At 36.9% G+C, this 18,304-nt stretch overlaps 1 protein-coding gene across 9 annotated transcripts in view; it reads right to left on the bottom strand.

Moving 5' to 3' along the window:
- arhgef10lb (Rho guanine nucleotide exchange factor (GEF) 10-like b) overlaps positions 1–18,304 on the bottom strand; it is a 52,004-nt gene that overhangs the window by 11,332 nt on the left and 22,368 nt on the right. For 8 of the 9 annotated variants that reach the window (XM_079802717.1, XM_079802725.1, XM_079802719.1 and 5 more), the window contains 12 exons: positions 18,038–18,141; positions 17,126–17,203; positions 16,494–16,673; positions 15,447–15,563; positions 15,232–15,324; positions 13,873–14,043; positions 12,854–12,999; positions 11,362–11,534; positions 9,928–10,043; positions 8,058–8,185; positions 6,818–6,918; positions 6,538–6,659 (listed from right to left, as the gene is read on the bottom strand). In XM_079802717.1, the coding sequence (XP_079658843.1) occupies positions 6,538–6,659; positions 6,818–6,918; positions 8,058–8,185; positions 9,928–10,043; positions 11,362–11,534; positions 12,854–12,999; positions 13,873–14,043; positions 15,232–15,324; positions 15,447–15,563; positions 16,494–16,673; positions 17,126–17,203; positions 18,038–18,141 (1,529 nt within the window). The remainder of the gene's footprint in view (positions 1–6,537; positions 6,660–6,817; positions 6,919–8,057; positions 8,186–9,927; positions 10,044–11,361; positions 11,535–12,853; positions 13,000–13,872; positions 14,044–15,231; positions 15,325–15,446; positions 15,564–16,493; positions 16,674–17,125; positions 17,204–18,037; positions 18,142–18,304) is intronic. The other variant, XM_079802722.1, reaches the window with a different exon arrangement.

Raw genomic sequence — 18,304 nt, forward strand, 5'->3', positions numbered from 1 at the left:
CTCAACCCGATACAACACCTTTGGGATGAATTAGAGTGGAGACTGCGAGCCCGGCCTTCTCGTCCAACATCAGTGCCTGACCTCACAAATGCGCTTCTAGATGTATGGTCAAAAATTCCCATAAACACACTCCTAAACCTTGTGGAAAGCCTTCCCAGAAGAGTTGAAGCTGTTATAGCTGCAAAGGGTGGTCAAACTCCATATTAAACCCTACGGATTAAGAATGGGATGTCATTGAAGTTCAAGTGCATGTAAGGGCAGACGTTCCAAAACTTTTTGCAATATAATGCATCTATATAGCCTAGAAATCTAGAAGCAGGGTGGTCAAGCAACTCTCCGTTGGCTTGTGAGCTGGAAAAACTCAACTCTGGTCACGCCAATCACATCGTGTATAGAGTCGGTGGGCGGGCTTAACATAATGACAACAGAGTTGTGGTGGTTCCGCGTGCTACTTGTAAACAAAGCAGATGGCAAACAGCTGTCTTTCGAATCGGCTTTGGCCACAACTCTGGAAGACTTGTTGTTAAGCTTTTCTTTGTGAAAAGAACAAAGAACGGCACTGGAGTCATTCTTAAGAAAGGAAGATGTGTTCGGAGGTTTGCCGACCGGATACAGCGAAAATTTAATCTATCAATTAGCTCCGCTTCACCTACTTCGTTGCTCTGGTTAGTTGTAGCGCTATCCTATTGCGTGCAGAGGGAATTTGAAAGACAACCGTTTATCCCGCCCCTCAGATTGAGCCCTGTCAATGGTGAGTTCCCAGACCCAACATCTTGATGTGGGTCTGGCTTGTCAGGCTAGCATCTATATATTATTAGATAAAATATATGTCATAAAATTTTTTTTTAACATATTTTCATAAATAAATAAATATGGAAATACTAAAGGACCAGCAATCAACACAACATTTATCGAAATTGGAGGCTGGGCAGCTTTTATTTGTAATATGATGAGAACCTGTTACATTTTTATGACACATTAGCCTATAGCAAAGCATTTCCATGACCTGTTTAGATGAAACAGTCCATATTGTTTTTGAGGAGGATCTTGCGTGGGAATCGCAGGCTGTCGCTGTCCCTCTCCTGCTGTGAGTCTGATGCTCAGCACTCTGATGTGCAAAACTTGCTGCAAACCTGATCTTCCTGGATATGCACAGTGGGAAGGGAGCCCCTTTTCATCTTAAGCAATCTACTGGGGCCAAGGATTTTTTGCACATTTTCCCCTCCATTGAAATAAAACAGGCAGAATATTTAATATGTACATGAATTAGCCCACCGGAATTATTTATACAAGGTTCTGTGTCAGGCTTGTCATTTTCCTTCAGTATGTGCTAAAATGTTGTGCTGCTGTATCTTACTGTATTATTTTAGAAAAACATCTCTTAAAACAGAAGACTCCTAATGACCTGATGACAGATTTGTATTGTCCTCATTCCAGCTTTCTATCTCAGAGCTCATTGTTACTTTTTGTGTTCTGATAATATGGGGGTGGATAGGGGTTATATGAGAAGACAGAGTTAAGACAGCCACATTTGTCTCATGGGTGTTCATCCTGAACACAGACTACACTTCACATCACATAAGCATCCGCTTGTCTATTCCTGCACCTTCTCTAGCAGCCACAGATCTGCCTTTCTTTAATCTGCAGTAACAAAGGTACCCCCCCCCCCTCCCCCATTATTTTGTTACAATTTCCAACAACAACAAAAAGTTATAGAAGTAATATTTCAGTTTAACTTCTTCAGATCTATTCTGTCACATAAATTTGTGTCCACAAATATAAACACAGATGTTTTCATTATATGGCTTCTCTTGTGATGAAGACAAGAAATTTCACTTTCACTTCGTTTCGGACTTTTCTTGGAAACTGTTTATTCGGCTTGCTCAAAGCTTTTCTTGTCACGCACTGGGAGAAAACTGTGCAAGCAAGGGATTAGTAGTATGGTCCAGTTAGCCACTGATGGTAGATGGTGTAGCGGTCGGGAACCTGGTTCTTTGACAAAAATCCAGTGGCTCGCCAGGTTTCTCACCCTTAGACACATCACTAGAAATCAGCTTTCTGCAGAAAAAGTGAGAAAGCAGCCAACTACAATTCCTTTGCTGTACAGCCTACCGAAGTTAATTAAAAATATATTTTAATTTGTACCGGCCAAAGTGTGTGTTCATTGCAGTTTACGAGTGTCACGACAGCAATCAACAGCAAACTAGTTGTGTTTCTATGGTAACCTAGAGCTCCTACACTCGGATTCAAACAGCTGTGCGTAGCTTATTTGTGGTAATGGCAAAAAGAAGAATTTTTTGAACAGCAGCGAAGATTGAAAAGTGTAAATATATATACATTACTGGACTGAAACATTTTATTAAAACGTCTACTTTTGCTGCAGAGACCTTTTTATGTCCTATAAATGTGTCGTATTTATGTCTGTATAATCCACACAGTTAGTTAATAACAAAGGAACATGGATGTATGAGAAAGCAAAGAGTAGGATATGCTTGATATTTCTTAAAAATAAATATTTAAGAAACGTTTATATAATATAAAAGAGAACTGAATCCGGTACTGACAGGATGCTTTATGTGTGTGTGCTTTGTGTGCCTTTGTCTTCGGTTGCACGCCTAAACGGTCAAATTCACACAGAAATATGTCAAAATGCCCACCTTGGTGAGTATTCACGTTGACATAAGAAATTGTTCTTTACTCACTCACACACTCACTCTATCTCTCACACACACACAGCTAAATTGCTCATGAGTAAAGATACAGAGCATCATGCACCAGCCAAGCAATGCCAATGAAATGTAAGTCAGCATGAAACTTTTAAATGCATGTTATAGATCTAACGGAGTTCAATGAATCGCTGCAATTTTTTAACCTGTTTAATAGAGAACTGGATAGTGAAAATTACAGATTTCTTTCTGGTGATGTATGCAGGATCACATCTCAACATCCAATCAACAACCGATGCATAGAATCAAGTCCATGCCCTGTATTATTTTGTTTTCCAATAACCTGTAACTCTTGGATGTATGTAGGAAAACAAGTGAATAGATCTGTTGCTACTTCAGTTTTATTGCAACTTTAATGGGAATATTTCATTTCATTTCATTTCATTTCATTACTACACTTCAAATCCAAGTATTATATTTAGATAAGTGAGTATATATAACATCATGGAAGCAGAGGAAGGAATCAAATCAACCGCAGAGAGTATGTGAGCTATGAAGACACTTCTTCTTGGAACTTGTGAGCTACAGAACAGCAACATATTCAAACTCATTTTGGGCAAGGATGCACTGGAATGTACTTCAAAAAGGATGATGACAGAATGCAGATGAAAGCAGATGCATGTTCCGAAGGTTAAAACGAGTGTTTGTTCAGTAGCAAAGAGGGAAGATGTATACACGCTAGCTGAAATGCATGCTGAATGCAAATGTAATCATACAAAAAGTGAAGCCTTAGCTTTGTGGGAGAAAGTTTGATTTGATCACAGACCAAAATACTAGGGACTATATTTAGTCCTTAATCTAAAGCCTCTGCCAGTGAACAATGGGTCCTAAGGCTGCAACCGTATGACTTCAAAGTAGTACACATGCGAGGCAAAAAGAACATCCACCGTCAAGAGACATCAAAAACATCAGGTGCAGGATCAGATGAGAAAGTGAGATTTGTAGCTGTAAGAGCGACACCCAAAGCAGACAGAAGACGCATCAGCAACACATCCAGACTTGATAGCGGCATGGAAAGCAATCATTAAAGAATGATTGCATCACTTCTTGAGAATAGTATATTAAAGCATACTCAGAGGCAGCAAATGAGCTGTGAAGCATTTGTTATTTTGCATCCTATGGAACACATTTGCTATGGGACATTAGGAATTAAGACATTTGAGCCACACAAAAAATCTTTTCATAGCTGTCAGCTAGACAGAGCAAATGAACCAGAACCATTTAAACCCAAACCCATATTTTGTGGACAACGAGAAGACGTGGCCATAAACTATACTGATGAGTGTTGGCAAAATATATTGTGCTATATTACATTTGTGCCATTGCAGGTTATCTTTTTTACTTTACAAAAAGAAAATGTACAGAGAGAGAGAGAGAGACTACAATTTTCTGGTCCCAGCGCTGCTGTTTTTCTATATTGTGTATATTGCCTTGTCTGTAGTGTTTAGGTAAATACCTGTGAAGTGTGTGTCTCAGCTAGCGATATATCTGTATATCTAATGCTCTAGAACAATCTGAGCTGTTAAGTGTGCTTCAGGTAACTTTGTTGTACCTGAGCTGTGTGTAATCTATGGGTTAATCTCAGCAGTGCAGAGTTTTTTTCAGTTAATTTAAGTTTTATTTGTGAACATCAGATATTCTATTCTGTTGATTCTCACTATTCCAAATTTGTTATGTGGAATAATATTTTCCTTTTTTGTTGTTCTTGGTAGGGAGGTGGATGCCTTTGTTATGTTTTTTAAGAATCAATTTTCTCCTATGTTTAAGTAGAAAGGGACTTAGAGAATTGGCTTTATTTTGTTTTCTTTTGGTAGGTAAGTTATCACTTAAAAATCTTAGTAAGAATGTTCTTTTGTTTGTTCTCCCCTCCTGAAGCCCTTTTGTTAATTCCCACAGTTTATGTAATAAATCTTGTTATTTTGAGTGTTTTGTATCTACCCTGAGACCTGGAGACAGCAGTTCTCTCAATCTCTCCCAGCAACTTTTGTTACCCTTTCCTGCCCCTAGACTTGAAAGGGGGATCGTAACAAAACACACTTTTTTTTCTGAAAAATTATGGCATCCAGTCACAGTGTAAAACATTACTGATGGTTTGGAGCTTTCAACACATTCTTACTGCTTTCAATAATATCACAAGTCATCCTCATCTGTTACAACTAGATAACAGTATCTCAGTGGCAATTCTGAAGAACTTGCAAAAACAATGTTGAATGCACTACAGAAATCAACAAGCCACTCATTGAGAATGAATATTGAGATACTAACCTCAACACAATGGTAGTTCTATGACAAACATAAGAGTGCAATAAAAGCTGATGGGAGAACAGAACTAATATAAAGATAATCAAATCTAGCTTGTTTAAAAATGTCCTGTGGATTGAAAGTACCAACCAGATGTTGTGAAGTTGCACACAGACCTGGAGGTGTAGAATAGCAATGCCGTAAAAAAAAAAGTAGAAGATCAAAGCTATGTAAATGTAAGGCAACATGTGTTTGATTCAGATACCCTGTCTGATCGCAAATACTATGTTAGAAAGATTGCCAATTCACCATGGTGTGCAGTACTGATATGACAGATAAAAGTTTAAGATGTTGGTCAAGTAATAAGAAGTCAATTACAGTCTACCATATGCATACCAATGAATGTCTGAATGTTAATCTGAGTACGCTCTGCTCTGTCTTAGATTAAACGCTGACTAAAAGGAAATGTTTCCCAGCAGATCCCGGAATAACATTGCTCATATGATTGCTCTTTCAGGAGTTTGCAGTTAAGGGTCATTTCAACATTAACTCCTAAAATGGTGTCAACAACTGTTACTTATTGATGTCTTTTCCAGAAAAATCAGAGAAGATTTTGTAACATCCTTGTGGTCTAAGATAGGGGGTTTCAAGCTTCTCAAACCTTTTTGATGTCAAAGACCCCCAAATATAGCCTCCTTGAGGAGGACCCCCTTTTTTAAAATAGAGAAACAAGTTATATATTTTTACCCATAACTAAGAAAATGTTTTCTCTGTGAGAGAAGTTATTAAATATTATATTAATATTATGCTAGAGATGACATTTGCTTTTAAATAAATTAGATGTTATCCTGTCTGTACTAAAAGCCAAAGCCAATAATTAAAAAAAGCCAAAGCTAAAAAAATATTATATGGAATATTTACGTTTTAATCAAGTTGACTGTGTATGTTTCTATCTATTATTACAGTAATATCAGATGTATAAAAACCCAAAGGGAAATATTTTATTATAATTTTTACTATGTTAAATATATTAAGTTATATATTGTTAATATATTATAAAAACATATTGGTAACACTTTACAATAGGGTTCATTAGTTAACATTAAATAACTACATTAGTTAACATGAACTAATAATGAACTGCACTTATAAAGCATTTTTTATCTTTGTTAATGTAAATTTCAACATTTACTAATACATTATTAAAATCTTGTTAACATCAGTTAATGCACTGTGAACTAACATGATCAAAACATGAACAGCTGTATTTTTATTAACTAACGTTAACAAAGATGAACAAATACAGTAACATATGTATTGCTTATGGTTAGTTCATGTCAGTTAATACGTTAACTATGTTAATTAATGAAACCTTATTGTAAAGTGTTACCAACATATATTTAATTCATAATATATTTTATATTATATTAAATTAAATATATATACACAACACATTTTAATATTAATAAATATTAGGCTTAATAAAGGCTGTGTGTAGCTGGATATTTTGTTTGACCTCTTTGTTCTTTATACACTAATGAGAATTGTTGGATGGATATCTCTCACTTACCTTCAGATCTTGCACTTTTGGGGTAAACACAGGCACCCGGCAGGCCAGTAACGGGCACCAGAATGGAGGCTTTGTCTTTTCATCATCCTCTACACACACCCAGCCAGGCAAGTTCTCCTCTCCTACACAAACAGTAATAAGCTTAGCCAGAGGCACAATACAGTCACTGAAACTGAAAACTAAAACTAGCACATTTATACATGAGAATGAACCCATGAAAATAATAAGTGAAAGATTCATGTCAACAACCCTTTACTCATGTCTGAGAGGCCACACTTACTCAGGGCGATTTTGGCCAGATGCAGGCGATTGACCCAGGAGATTTTGCTAATTGGACTGGGCGTACTGAAGACCACAGTGAAACTGACTGGACGGCCAGACCTGTCAAGAGATGCACACACACACGCATGCACAAACTGTGAAAATCCAAGAGGGATTTAACACAATCAAAATCCAAGTGAAACAAAGCCTCTTTCAGTTCCATGCATGACTAAAATTGTACAGCTTTATTTGTGCAAAGAGTCAAAAGAGTTTGTCCCTGCTAAAAGGGAAAAGAAGTAAGGCAACAACAAAAGACACAATTCGGCTTAAAGCAAGGGTCTTCAACAGGGGCTCCACAGCGGTACGGCAGGGGGTCCGGCAATTACTTTTGATCTCAATATAATAAGCATAATGCATTTAACAATGCTGAGTTAATTTCACCCAAAGCTTCCATTGTGCTTCCCACGCTATAGTGTATAATAGTAATGTGATGATTATGCTGCATTTACTTGAATATAAAAGAAAGTGAAAAGAGTAATATAGTGAAATATTATTACAATTTAAAATAAATGTTCACATTTTTGATGTATTTTAAAATGTAATTTATTCCTGTGATGGCAAATTTTCAGCATCATTACTCCAGTCTTCAGAAATCATTTGAATATGCTGATTTAGTCCACAAAAAAAACATTTATTATTATCAATGCTGAAAACGGTTGTGCTGTTAAATATTGTATGGAATCTGTGCTTAGAAATTCGTTTTTTTTTTATGAATAGAATATTCAAAAGAACAGCATTTATTTGACAGCGACAAATATAATGTTGGACTATAATAATAAGAATTTAAAGGCTGTGTGTAACATGGGGCCCCTGCTCTGTCTCATTATCCATCAAGGGGGTCCTTGGCCTGAAAAGGTTGAAGACCACTGCCGTAAACCCTAATGGTCCATTAGAATTCATGACCAGCGGTCTTAAAAGCTCTTAGTTCAACCTGTGATTAAACTGTGATTAAACAAAAAAGTTGATTAAAAAATTTGATCAACAAAGGTTATTGGCTGTGTGGAGTGTTAGAGTAACTCCAAAGAGCCTGTCAAAGACAAATCCAAGAAATGTAAATCCTTCTGGTACAAGTGTGATGAAATGGAATGTGTTTCAGTCAGTGTAACTGTCACATCCACCCACATTTGAAGGGAATCTAATGCACAGCTCTATTTTGTGTAACCTGTGCCCACTGGCATCAGTGGGTAGTTGGCACTCACTTGTCAGGCTTCCCAGGAACCATCAACCGTAGACGACACTTGTTGGCACACTGGATCGCGTCCTCTTTGATACGGATGAGCCTCTGAAGAGCCATGCACCAGTCCTGCCCCACCGTAGTGTTGAGATTCTGTACACGCACACAGTCACATTTACAGGAGATAGCTGTCAGACTGACTAAGCACCGGTTACCACACTTAGCGCCCTGCTTTTTGACATTAGCATCATAATTAGCACAAAGAGAGGTTAGAGAGCGAAAGAGCGTCACAATAGGGACTAGGAATGAGTCAACTATTTAAATAGCGAGGTCTACCGTGATGTTTCAATTACTGTTTTGGTAACACTGTACTTAAAGCTTTTATGAATAATGCATTATAAAAGTATTTACATTAACTATTTGCATTAACTATGCCTTATAATGCACCTCATAATGCTGTCAGGGTTTGGGTGATGAAAGGAGCTAGGACTCAGATGTAGAAGTTTAGGGTTATTTATTAGTTATAAAAATAAAACAAGACGAACAAAAACTACCCCGTGGGGGAAACCAAGACAGGCAGCAATACATTTCAAGACTAGGAAACATGAAGGTACCTTTAGACAAAGGGAAGCAAACAAAAGAGGGTAACGAGGGAAGACAGGTGGGGAAAATTAACAAATAATATGGAAACAATATGGGCGGGGTTAGACAATAGACAGGAGCGCACATGGCACAAGGAAACACATGACAAGCCATGTGCTCACACAAAGACAAGACAAAAACAGGAGTGTCAGGGCTCTGTCACAAAACCAAGAATAAACTAGACCACAGTGACAGAACCCTGACAAATGCATTGTATGATCCCATGAATAATTGTATCCACAGTTACTGTATAATATATTATAATACAATGTTACACCTTGTTACAAGTATAATACATGACAAAACCAATTTCAGACGTAACAAGGAATGTGCAAATATTATAATGCATTTTAATATTATTTATTAAATTATTGAATGTATTACAACGTACATTATGAATACCTATTGCTCTGTGAGTATATTGAACGTAATTCGTTTTTGTGTGAACTAGATTTGTGCAATCAAATGTTGTAGATTTTTAGCGTGTATATTTCAAACAGCTGTTAGTAACCGTTGGATCTTCAGGGTCAGGGTACATGCATATTTAATTATTTTGTTTTCAAATATCTACATTTTCGTTAATGAAAACAAGGCTGTGAAAGAGCCTATCCTATACTACCAAAGCTAAAATAGTCAAATTAAAGATCTTCAGAAATAATGTCACAAAACAAATGTTTTAAAAAGGACATTTTAAATGTAGAACCATTAAATGAATGACATTATAATAATACAAATCTGTAACTTTAAATGAGTAACTATGAAATATACACTCTGTAATGATTAAAACAATATTTGAGGCTGATCTCATGCTGCTTTTTTTTAAACTATGCCTCTATTTGAACACCTCTTCAGCAACATTTGATCTGTGTCTTGTGGAGACATCTTTAAAAGAAGCCTAAGGGCTTCCTTAAAGGGATAGTTCACCCAAAAATTACTCATATACTGAGCAAAAAAATTGTTTTTCCAAATCATCCAAATGGTCTCATATAGTTCCACATCTGCATGATCTTTTGCGGGACACAAAATAAAGTATTTCGAGGAACACGCAAGCAAAAATTCAGTATAGAGACAAAACAAAACCCTTTTGTGTTCCACAGAATAAATTCTGCATAAGGTGAATAAATTAATACAGAATTCAATTTATTGGACAAACTAGCCTTTCAAGAATGACTAGTCATTCAGATAACTATGAAAATATGTTTTGCACATCCCATTGATCAGGTGTACGACACTGTGATGATAAAGGATTTTACCTGGTACGATCCCTGCAGGGTGCCCACTAACAACGTGACTTCCTCTACCACAGAAAGATCATGCTGTAACTCCTGCAGTTCCTGGTACAGCCGTGGTGGTCCTAGAAACAGCTTTCCTGAACAAATAACATTTCCATGATAATCAGTAATTATATTCACATTAAAGCTTTTGGGTCTGAAATAATACACCTCCAGCTAATCCTTGCAATGGAAAGGCTGCGCTCAACTAACATTGTAATTCTGTGCAGTATTTGTATCGGGCTGAAAGCTCCAACACAGCAGGAAAGATTGAAGTTTCTGATGCAAAAAAAAAAAGGAAGAAAAAAAAAAAAGTCACCCAAGGACTTTTGGTTCATCTTATCTGGGAATTAGACCCTCTGTTGTGTCCTCTGACTGTGAGTGTATATTTCCCCAGCTGGAGAGAATGAGCTGGGTTTAAAATTGAGCTCTGAGGAAACCTAAGGTCTTCTGAACAAGATGATTGTAGCAGGAGGACGTCACACTGATATTAGTTCTGGGAGAGTGATTTGTTAAAGATAAAACTAGCATAACCGTGGGAAAATTTGAATTTATTTTAACAGTGTCAGATCTATGCAATAATTTATAAGGAGGTTGAATATTATTACTATGTAACAGTGCTCCACTATAATAACGCAAATTCAAACAGTGCAACTAGTGTAACCCAATTAATTCACATTTCCATTCCTTTATAATTCATGTAAACATTACATTATTGAACCAGTTCTTTTAATGAAATGCATAAAAAGCTTTTGGTTTGAATCACTGATTCACTTACTGAACTGTAAGCGAACACCTTCAGGCTTGTTCAACTTGAACCAAGAAGCCACAGTGCCAATACTGACTGGTTCTTTATATTACAACATGTAGGTAAAGACAATACCATTAGGTAACACTTTATTTTACAGTGTCATTGTTACATATGTTACATGTATTTAACAAAGTAATAACAGAAAATTCCTGTGATGGCAAAGCTGAATTTTCATTACTCCAGTTTTCAGTGTCACACGATCTTTCAGAAATCATTCTAATATGCTGATTTGGTGCATAAGAAACATTTCTTATTATTATCAATGTTGAAAACAGTAGGAATCCTTATGAATCGTGATACATTTTTTAAGTAAAATGTTCAAAAGAACATAGTTTATTTGAAACAGATATTACTTTGAAAACAGGTATTAATTTATTTAAATGAATGCCTATATGTGTATATATATATATATATATATATATATATATATATATATATATATATATATATATACACACACACACATATAAATATGTAGTAGACTAATTATTGTCTGTACAATATAAGAAATACTGCTATGAACAAACTTTACTGACTACATCAAAAACCCAAGTCACCCCCCCATGCTCCTCTAACCACATTTAAATACACTTAAAAATACCAACCTTGAGAGTTGGTGGAGCTCAGGCGCTTGCTTCCACTCTGCTGGTAGACGGTGTCTTTACGCTGGGGGGTCTCCTGGCCCACCTCCACCACTTGCACTTGCAGCAGAGGCGCACTCCACTTAACTGCGTATTTTGGACCGATGGGGACTAGGCTGCTGATATCTGGAGGGCCCCTGAATAAACACAAAATAATTGCTTTAAGATCGCAAAACTCACAATTACAAATAATACACAATCAGAGGAGGTCTGAACAATGGTGATGGAGATCCAGGAATCAGACAGGCAATTAGAGCTTTGTGATCAGAATAATTCCCAGAGAGCCTAACACCCCCTACTGTGATTTCAGGAATTTATTATTAATGTATTCCTCTGTTACGCATGATCTGCATTGAGAAGAGTTCGATGAGATTGAGGGAAGCAGAGTGTAAACTTTGAAGCCAGTGTAAAATCATTCTGATCCGAAGTCTTTGAAAACAGCATGACCCAGTGGTCATTAATGAAAAAACCTGCCAGATGTGAGAACGTTACCTTGGCTCCTCAAAGATGTTATCAATGCCTGTTTCAATATATCTGTGTGTCAGTTAAGAGGGAGTTAAAAAGAAGATGGCCTTAATAAATAAGTTAACATCAAATAACTGAATTATATTTATTTATTAATGCATCTCTAATTAACCCAGAAATGAAATATCTGTCATATATATACACTGACCCTCATGTCATTCCAAATGTCTTCTGTCAAAAGCAAAATGATATGCTATGCAGGATGTTCATGCTGCTCTTTTCCATTCCCAAGTGCGTTGGTGACCTCCAAAAATTACATTAAAGTACCATAAAAGTAGATCCTATGACTCATGCACTACATATCTTCGGAAGCCCTACAAAAGCTTTTAATTTAAGATTATCATTCACAGAAACCCCCCACCCCCTCATCCCCACCAAAGCTCTCAAATGTGCAATTTAAATATGTGCCTATGTACGTATTTAAATCTGGCACATTGCAATCGGTTATGAAACGCGTGAGAATCAATGACGTCAAACCTGATGTGATATGTTTCGACAAGCCAGATTTGAACATGAATGAGATTTGAAAGATGCGTCGGAGGAGAACATTATTAATAAAAAACAAATTAAATTTGTCTTTTCCTCAACACAATGCAACCGTATAGCTTCAGATAACTTGGAATATAGGGTATGAGTCTTATGGACTACTTTTATGGTGCTTTTTGCCATAATTTTTTTAACTTGGCCAATGGTCACATGCAGTTTGATTATATGAAGCATGAACATTTTACTAAACTTATTTTTTTATTCCACAGAAGAAATCAAGATTTGAACTGCATCAAGAGGAGTAAATGATGACAGAATTTTCATTTCCGAGTGAACGATCTCTTTAATTATAATGCAATATAATTAAATTTGCTTAAATCTCTCTCATTAAAAAGGACAGTGTTGTGATGTCTACATTGGTGGACATGTGAAGAGGAATGCTTACTTTACATTGATGTTTGCACAGACGAGCATGTCATTCAGGAGGAAGACTTTCCGCTCCTTAGACTTGAGGACTTGACCCTTCTCGCCATATACAGTCTCAATCAATGTCTCAGACAGTATCAGCTGCTTCTGATCAGAGTTCAGCTGCTGTTTAAAAAAATAATCATTTTAAAAAGTAAATGAATACATCCGCACCATGACAGAACACTTGCATCACCTGTATGTCTGTGCTCTTCAGTTTAGACTCTTTGAAGTAATGTCTTTTGACTGATCTTCATCATCTTCATTTCAATCATTCTCATTCTAACAACCTTGAACGTAACACTTGCACAGTTGAACAAATATACAGAGGATAGAACTGCTTTCTATCTGCTATATATTTGTGTAATGCAGCTGCTGACAGAAGTAGGAACACTCTAGTGCCGTGGTTCTCAACCAGGAGCCCATGGTTCACTAGGGGGACTGAGCAAACTTCCAATGGGGTCAGAGGATGACTTAAAATGATCTAAATTAATATTTTAAACATATAATTAATTAATATTAATAATATTAATGTATTAAATCAGTCTAGCTTAATTAAAATGCTAAAAAAGCATACACATGTATTTTTCCCTAACATACAGATCTTGAACCTTCTGAAATTACAAAATGAGTTAATTTACCTATAATGATACTCCCAGTTTAATTTTAAGTGTGTGCATCTGCTAAAAGTTAACTTAATTTATGTTTGAGAACCCCCAGGGGGATGCAAGATAGATGACATCAAAGATAATAGATATGAACTGAAAGCCACAAAACTCATTTGATATTTATTAACAACTCACTATCCTGGCAAGGAAACGTCTTTGTCAAAGCTATTTCTAGAAAGAGGAAATGTGGAAATAGCAGTCCAATCACACTGACAGCTCATGTCCTTCCACACTGCCTGCCAAATTATCTTGTAAAACCAAATCATTGTGTTTTTGGGTTGGTAATACTTTGAAGTGCCCCATGCGTGTTTGTACTGCGGTGGTCTCTGACCTTACTAAGGTTACGATCGCTGATGCTACGAGCAAGCTGTTGGATCTCAGCGAGCTGCTCGGCCAGCCGTTTCTGCTCGTTCAGCTTCTCGGCGAGCGTCTCAAGCTCAGTGAGGGCCAGCTGCAACGGCAGCCTGTCCTGATGCCCAACAGGGGTGTTTTTCAGCATGTCCTGTGGAGCACACACACAGATATGTCTGCATATATTCAGTAATTACTACCTAATCTGTAATTTATGCAATGCTTCAGTCCCTTGCAAGCAAAAGATGTTAAGTGAAATTCTCAAGGGCACTAAGATCAATGGATTGTGGGATATAAACCTACAATAATTCAGTTACTAGTCTAGACTTTTATTTCACTTTACTCAGTTAACATTTACGGGCAATAGTGCACATTAATATGAACATGAAATGAAAACTGACCCTATTTACTTTATAAAATCAAGTCCCACCCTCACTTAAAATATGTAAGATTATGGACGTAAAATGGGCTGTTAATGCCATTTCATGATAACCTTTCTGTAATCGCTCCAGTTAAAGGCGCAGTGTGTGAATTTTAGTGGCATCTAGTGGTGAGGTTGTGAATTGCATCACCCACCGCTCACCCCTCCCTTTCGGAGCGCATAGAGAAGCTACGGGGGCCGACACAGGACAAAAATGTAGTCTTCGGAGAGAGCAGAGAGTGACTAGCGTTCTGTAGAGAAATTTGTCGGTTTAGGGCTACTGTAGAAACATGACAATTTCACTGTAAGGGGACCCGCGGTGTATGTAGATAGAAATGGCTCATTCTAAGGTAATAAAAACATAACGGTACATTATGTAAGGTCTTTATACACCACTGAAAACAGTTATGTATTTTATATTGCATTTCTGTCAATAGATGCTCATAAATACTACACACTGAACCTTTAAGCTATTTCAGCTCATTTTCAACTGTACACCCTATAACTCCCCCTATATGCATTCAAATGTCCCTGAAAAACAGCCTGCGGTAACAGCCTCAGCACCCCAGGGGCTCCATGCAAATTAAGTCATTGCACATAAGAATGATCTAATGACAAAAAAAATCCTGGCAGAACTTGATAAAATACAGTCTTATACAAGTAAACAGCATACAAGAGAGATTTCACCAGCATTTATGTTTACATAATTGAGCATTTGCTGTGCAGTATCAGATCATGGTTTTGATAGTAAGCACATGTAATGTGTAAATTTAATGAGCTTTACCAGTACTCAGTCTTTCACTTCCCCATGCAGTACAGTCTGAGGAAATTCCATCATTATAAAATACTCCCTAAATTGTTAACCTTATTAGGGTCATTAAATGTTTTTGTGTGGGGGGGGTATTTCAGAACACTAACCTGCAGGAGGAGTATGAACTGAGGAAAGCGTTGGATTGGTTTGACCATCAGACCATAAAGAGTGATTCTGTCTGTACTGGCAGCTTGCTTCTTCTACAACCCAGAACAACACAAAAACATGTTATAATGTATAAAATCACTTGAAGCCTAACCCTAAATATGAACAATAGTAAAGCTGCCTTAGCAAGCAACACATATTAAGAACTGAAGAGCACCTTGAGGAACTCCAGGAATGCTGGCTTGGACATACAAGCTTTCTTGATCAGAGCCATAGCATTGGTGAAGTTGTTGACATAGTCACTGTACACATCTAGCACCATTGACTTGGAAAACTGGAGGAGATGAAGACAATGATAAACAGCGTGGTAGACATAACAATCCCCAGTTCAGGCATAATATCCATGTACTAATGATACAGTCTGTTCTGAGCTTGCATTCCTACTGTCAACGGTTATGGAGGGACTATTTGCATGAATGTTTGAATTTGACTGATTAAACTGTCTTAAACATAATGTGCTCAGCTGCAGGGCAGAGCCTGGGTGATGCAGAGGAAATCAGCACACTTTAAATAGAACTGCTGACTATAGGATGTTCTGTTTTTCCATCTGCAAAGATCCCTCATTACAGATAACAACAGACAGCGAGTCATGTTAGGGTCTAAATACAGACCATTACACAGCCCATAGTTCACCCAGAAATGAAATTTATGTTATCATTTAGTCATGCTCAAGTTGTTCCAAACCTGTATACATTTCATTGTTCTGCTGAACACAAAGGAAGATATTTGGGATAACGTTTGTAACCAAGCAGATCTCGGTAGTCGTTGACCACCATAGTGGGGAAAAAAATACTATGGTAGTCAAAGGCTGCCGAGATCTGCTTGGTTACAAACATTCTTCCAAATATCTTCCTTTGTGTTCAGCAGAAGAAAGAAATTCATACAGGTTTGGAACAACTTGAGGGTGAGTAAATGATGACAGAATTTTCATTTTTGGGTGAACTATCCCTTTAATAAGCAGATATGACAATGCTTATTCATGCAAAAATTTTAACATGTGAAGTCGAATACAAAAGGGCATATTTGTGGCTTTACAAACCTGCTGGATCAATGCCATGCAATTAAATCAAAAACAAGTATGAAATGAAAGCAATGAAATTTTAGCCTTTTTGTAACCAGAGCAAAAAAAATCTATGAACAAAGAATCAGAAGCTGTGAAAAACACCACAAATTGAACGTTTTAGTAGAACAACAGGAGACATACTGAAGCAACAAAGAGGTCTCCAATTTTCTCAGTGTTATCCCATTCTGCTACACGGGAGGCCAGAGCAATCTGAAACATGGAGTGACACTGCAGGATCTCCTTCAGCCTATAAAAAATGGGATGGGTCTTCCTCAAGCTCAGGATCCGGGGCTCCGCCTCCATCAAAGGCTTCTTATATTCCTAAAAAATAATTCAGGTAGTAGGTATGAGTCTCTTTTACGTTCAGATTGTGGTGTATCGGTTCATTTCGTCAAAACATTCACATCTATTTTTGTCAACGTAAAATAATACAACAGAATAAATTAATATTCTCCCAGCTTTAACAGCACAATAAGAGTGGTGCATGAATATATTTAGTTTTTGTGTTCAACCTGCTGAAAAAAAAGCTTAAACCACCCTGCTCAAGAAGGTTAGGATGGTCAGTTTTGATGGTTTTAGAGGGAGACCAGCTGAGCTGGCTGACCAGCTTAAACTGTCTAAGACCAGCAAACCACCTTAGGCAGTTTTAAGCTTTTTTAACACAGTATATTTTCCCCTCTGTGCTATATTCCTATTTTTGCCATCCTTTGCACTTCATAAAGAAAATTAAGACATATTATATTCAGATGTGATGTCAGGATTGTGTCACTGACCAGCAGGATCCTCTTGAGTGAGTCTAAGTAGCTTCTTTCACTCTGGATGATAGAGCCAAGAATATGACGCCTGACAATCTGTACATACAAAATTTCAATTAAATTAGGTTAACTTACAGCAAACCAGCAGCTTAATGTTTAACATAAAATATGTAAATATACACTATCATTCAAAAGTTTGGGATAAATAATTTTTTTTTGAACATATCTGGTGTTCACCAAGGCAGTATATATTTGATAAAAAATACAGTAAAAACAGCAATATTGTGAAACATTATGACAATTTACAAATAACTGTTTTCTATTTGAATATATTTTAAAATGTTATTTATTCCTGTGATTGCAAAGCTGAATTTTCAGCATTATTACTACAGAAATCCTTCTAATATGCTGATTTGCTTCTCAAGAAACATTTCTTATTATTATTATTATTATCAATGCTGAAAAACAAAAAATGTACATACACTGTAGTGACTAAAGTAATATAAAGATGGCGACATCCATAAAACTGAAAAGTCTTTTCACTTTTGAATTGACAAGAGTCCAATCAAGCGTGTGTTCATCCGTCAAATCTTCAACTGTATCAGTTTTATGGATGTCGCCTTTTTTATATTACTTTGCTCACTGTCAACTCCCGTTGAAAGTAAATTTGGTTGTCAATCCCAAACAGTGTAAACATAACAGTTCTGTTAACACAGCTTTGGTTTTCCAAGAATGCGGTTGTGAGTCCTGTAAATAACTCAACTGTGTGTGAGTATAACTGTATAAACGACTCATACAAGACTGTCAACCATATTCTGTTTGCTGTGTGAACATGGCGATATGATAAATGAGCAGGGCTCATTCCTACAGTATGATACTGACAGGAATGCAGATAGATTCACACATACACAAACATACACAAACACGCACCTGTTGGCTACTGAGTCCTTCTGGCATTGGAGAAAGTTGAGGTGGTGGATGTTTGAGTTCAGATACAGTCACATCCAAATATCCAGAATCATCCTCGGTGTCATCTGCACATTGACAGTCGATAGCACAGTTAAACTCCTCATTTACACTGGCATTACAGACTATTGCAATATCAGCCATATTGGCTCACTCCTCCTTCAAATTTAAACACTATTCTGCAGCTCTATGATAATATTTGCCACTTGCTATCTCAGAATAAACATTCAA

The sequence above is a fragment of the Gobio gobio genome, assembly GCF_949357685.1.
Source record: "Gobio gobio genome assembly, chromosome: 21".
Classification (NCBI taxonomy): Eukaryota; Metazoa; Chordata; class Actinopteri; order Cypriniformes; family Gobionidae; genus Gobio; species Gobio gobio.